This window comes from Mizuhopecten yessoensis, unplaced genomic scaffold (genome assembly GCF_002113885.1).
Source record: "Mizuhopecten yessoensis strain PY_sf001 unplaced genomic scaffold, ASM211388v2 scaffold10275, whole genome shotgun sequence".
Lineage (NCBI taxonomy): Eukaryota > Metazoa > Mollusca > Bivalvia > Pectinida > Pectinidae > Mizuhopecten > Mizuhopecten yessoensis.
This window is the reverse complement of record NW_018408465.1, coordinates 597,982-602,073: the sequence shown is the minus strand read 5'-3', so window position 1 is coordinate 602,073 and position 4,092 is coordinate 597,982. Positions and strand designations below refer to the sequence as shown.

At 37.5% G+C, this 4,092-nt stretch overlaps 1 protein-coding gene across 2 annotated transcripts in view; it reads right to left on the bottom strand.

Annotated features, from left to right (window-relative positions):
• LOC110459969 (UHRF1-binding protein 1-like) overlaps window positions 1-4,092 on the bottom strand; it is a 94,693-nt gene that overhangs the window by 15,369 nt on the left and 75,232 nt on the right. Inside the window, exon 12 of one of the 2 annotated variants that reach the window (XM_021512548.1) lies at window positions 3,315-3,350. The exons of the other annotated variant lie outside the window; for it this stretch is intronic. Coding sequence (XP_021368223.1) covers window positions 3,315-3,350 — 36 coding nt within the window. The remainder of the gene's footprint in view (window positions 1-3,314; window positions 3,351-4,092) is intronic. 2 annotated transcript variants of the gene reach the window in all.

Sequence of the window (4,092 nt, the reverse complement as noted above, 5' to 3'; positions counted from 1 at the left end):
TCATTCATTTGAACAAACTTGATAGCCCTTTATCCCAGCATGCTACAGGCCCAATATCAGTACCCTGGGCCATTTGTTTATTGAGAAGAAGTTGTTTGAAGATTTTAAAGACAACTGACACCAGTGACCTTGAAAGTGGGTCAAGGTCATTCATTTGAACAAACTTGGTAGCCCTTCAACCCAGCATGCTACAGGCCCAATATCAGTACCCTGGGCCTTTTGGTTATTGAGAAGAAGTTGTTTGAAGATTTTAACATATTTGACCCCTGTGACCTTGAAAGTAGGTCAAGGTCATTCATTTGAACAAACTTGGTTGCCCTTGATCCCAGCATGCTACTAGCCAAATATCATCTTCCTAGGCCTTTTGGTTATTGAGAAGAAGTTGTTTAAAGCAAAAAGTTGAGGCCAGACGGACGGACGACGGATGCATATGCCGCACCATAACCTTCGGGCAGGTGAGCTAATAAATTAGAACAGAACTGTGAGAGGTCAGGGGTATTGCCAAATTTGTTAATATGGTGAAACCTGTTTAAAATGACATCCTGTGGGATACAGCATCTAGGTCAAAAGGAGCCTGTCTAATATGACACTCGGTGAGACACAATGTCTAGGTTAGGAGGAAGAGCCTGGCTAATCTGACACCTGTGAGATACAACATCTAGGTCAGGATAAGCTTGTCTAGTCTGATACCCTAGGAAAACAACATCTGTGAAATTAACCTTTCTAATATGACACCCTGGAAGACACAATGTCTGGGTCAGAAGGAGCCTGTCTAATCTGACATCCTTTGGGCAAAACAAACTGTAAAGATTAACCTGTCTAATCTGACACCTTAGGGGAACAACAAACTAAATATAAGCCTGTCTAATCTGACACCCTGTGAGATACAATGTCTAGGTCAGGATGGACCTGTCTAATCTGACATAATAGGGGCACAACAAACTGTTAAGATTAGCCTGTCTAACATAACATCCTGTTGTACACATTTTTTAGGTCAGATTATACACGGTGCCAGAATTCATAGGTCTTTTAAAGGTTTTCGTGAAAAAGGAAATATATTATTCATTTGGATTACACAGGAATACAAAGGTGTCAGATTATACAGGTTCTACTGTGCATACAGTTAGATTACAGCAGAAGTATCAGATTACCATAGGAATCAATTAAAAGCCAATCCATTAATAAAAATTTCGTAAAAAGAGTAAAAAATTCTAACGGAGTGGCTTGATTTATGCATAGAAAGCATGTAAGGATAGGGTTTTGGTTTCAAGGAAAATGAATTAACGGATTAAGTCAACAACTAAAACAGGTTATACGTTAACACGACAATCTACAAATCAATACCACTTCAGATTTGGTTAGCTTGGTCAACAGCAATACTATAACAAAGCAGTGCCACCAGGTAACAAGACTAAATAACACCTACGCTACCAGACTTTAATCAGGGTTTGTCGCACCTTTGACTGGAACGTTGTTATTTTATTGGTTCCTTGCTGTCACATGATGACCCCCTAAAAATATTTTAGGGGTCAGTATAAATTTCTTAGGGGAGTCACTAACGAAATCATGATGGTGGCCATTCTTTACTGCGACTACCAAATCTGTTGTTTCCCTTAACTTTTCATTTACTTGTCAATTTTGTATGCTTGTCAAAACACAATGGAAGCCTAAAATCATACAAGTATTTTAAGGAGCCCTGTCCCACTGCTCGGTGGTTTTCATAAATACATTAACCTCCTTTTAACTTCCTTTTGGATATAACTGACAAATAGTTGGGCCAGAACACTTTCATTGACCAGGTAGCTCAATTGGTTAGAGTGATAGTATAATCTGTAGTCCAGTTCAAATCCCGGTCTGGCCCGCTGAGTTTTTTCAACACAGAACACTGTTGCTTGATAATATTTTATTTATTTTATCTCATAAAAGTCCCACAAGGTATGATTTTCTTTTCAGAAATGATTAATGAAATTATCGTGATCCCGGAAAAAATAGTTTCCAATTTGTTACAGTTTTTGCCAGCGGTACAGGGATCCTTAAGCAGAAGGTTAGACATTATTAGACACTCTTGGTTATGCAATGAACCATTTTCAGTCAAACCTTCACAGCACAGTGAGTGATGGAAGATTCTACTGGTATAAAAGTTGACTTAATAAAATTCATAATTTTTGAAGTTTGAACCTCACTGACATGACAATGGAACCTTTAAGTTATAAAAGAAAATCATTGCGATCTTAGCAGAGTGCTGTTCTGCTGATAATTGACAGTTTATTGCTGTTCTGGTCAAGTTTGTCTGTCCCAAGTGGGTCAATAGACTAATAGGGCCAGAGAATTCCTAGGCTGATGGTACCAAGATGTCATCGACAGATGTCAATTAACAGTGTATGCCCACATGAGAGCATTAATATATTACAATGCAAACAGGAGCACTGGCTATAAGTAAAGACCAATAGAGATCCCAGACGTGTGCACTAATTCTATGTGTGTGTTATAGTTTGCAAAGAACAGAATTCTCTCTAAGCTGTCAGTACCAACAGTTTAGAAGAGTAAAGGGGCGTAAGTGACACATGAAAGATCAGGGACTACAGTTCAGTGACATCCAAAACAAGGACATTGTAGCTCTGGGGATTTGTTTGTTTGGGTTTAACTCATTCACCCCTGAAATTTCATAATGAACTAATCCAACCTTTGAATTGGAAGAGTTCAAACGTGTCTTCAGGGGTGAGTAAGTAAGTTAATGTCCTGGCATCAGCTAAGATCATATACAGATGGGTACCTCTGAAAAAGGAAGAGTAGGAAGGAGACAAAGGCTAATACTGAGGTCTCGTGAGATGTTATGGGAGCACCAGATCAATGTAACCCACACTCAGAACACATTATTCACTATATTTTGTATATTTCATCTACATAAAAGTCCGGCAAGTAAACTTTTCTTTTCAAAAATGATTTATCAAAGTTATGGTCATGCCAGAAAATTATTTCGAATACATATATATAGTTTCATTTTTTGGCAACAAAAGAGAGAGAGAGACAGAGAGAGAGAGAGACAGACAGAGAGAGATAGAGACAGAGAGGACAGAAGCGGGAAATTAGCACCATGCAATGGGATTAAAGGTTTTAGGTTTGGGAAATTATTCGTAAGTTGGGAGAGAAAAATGGGAGGACAGAGAAGTAAACCATTAACTGAAACAGGAAGTAGTTTAGTAGTGAACTGCTATTGCTAAGTGAGGTACATCTGATTGTGTTTTGTTAATGAAACAAAAGTTAAGACTGCAAATATTAGTTCCGGAAATCCAAAGTCTTGTTTATAAACAAACCTGTTCCGTAGAAATTGGACTTTGATTTGCTGATCCCTAATAAAACATAATACAAGAACATAACTATCACCTTCTGAATTAAAAACTTGAGAGAGAAAAAAAACATTTTCCTGAGCGTACTCCTTTTCATAGGTTTGTTATGTTTTATTCATTCAATTCAGGCAGCTTTCTTTTTTATAATTTCTGATTTGATTCAATGCACTCATATATTTAAACGTTTACACTCTAAAACTCTCACACATTTAGATTTAGAGATGCATCCTATTTCTAACACATGAATAGATATGTCTCACACGCGGACATTGAGATACATCAAACTCCGACACGTCCCCAGAGATGCATCAACTTCCAGGTGATAACTCCAGCTGAGCCCTTGCGTGTAAATTGAATAAACGGAGATACACAACTGGAGATAGAAAACTAAATCTAATTAATCTGTGAATGATTCATGAGCATTTGATGCATTAATATGATCTGCAGATAACAAACGTCCTTTTCAAAACATATATTAACATGTGATCGGGTTCAATAAAAGAAACAAGAGATCCCAGAGGGATCTTGGTGCCCACCTTTGTACCATCTTCATTAGTTCTTTGTCAGTTCGATCTTTTCTCTTCTTTCCTCTAATCTGTTTGATCGAGTCATGTTAACAGTAAATGCACCTTGAGGTAACTTTTGATCTAAACTTAATACTGATGTGTATGAAAGCCAACCTTCAAAGTGAGTTTGTCATTTCACATATTTACTAGTACAGTACTTAATGTGAAAGAAATAGAAT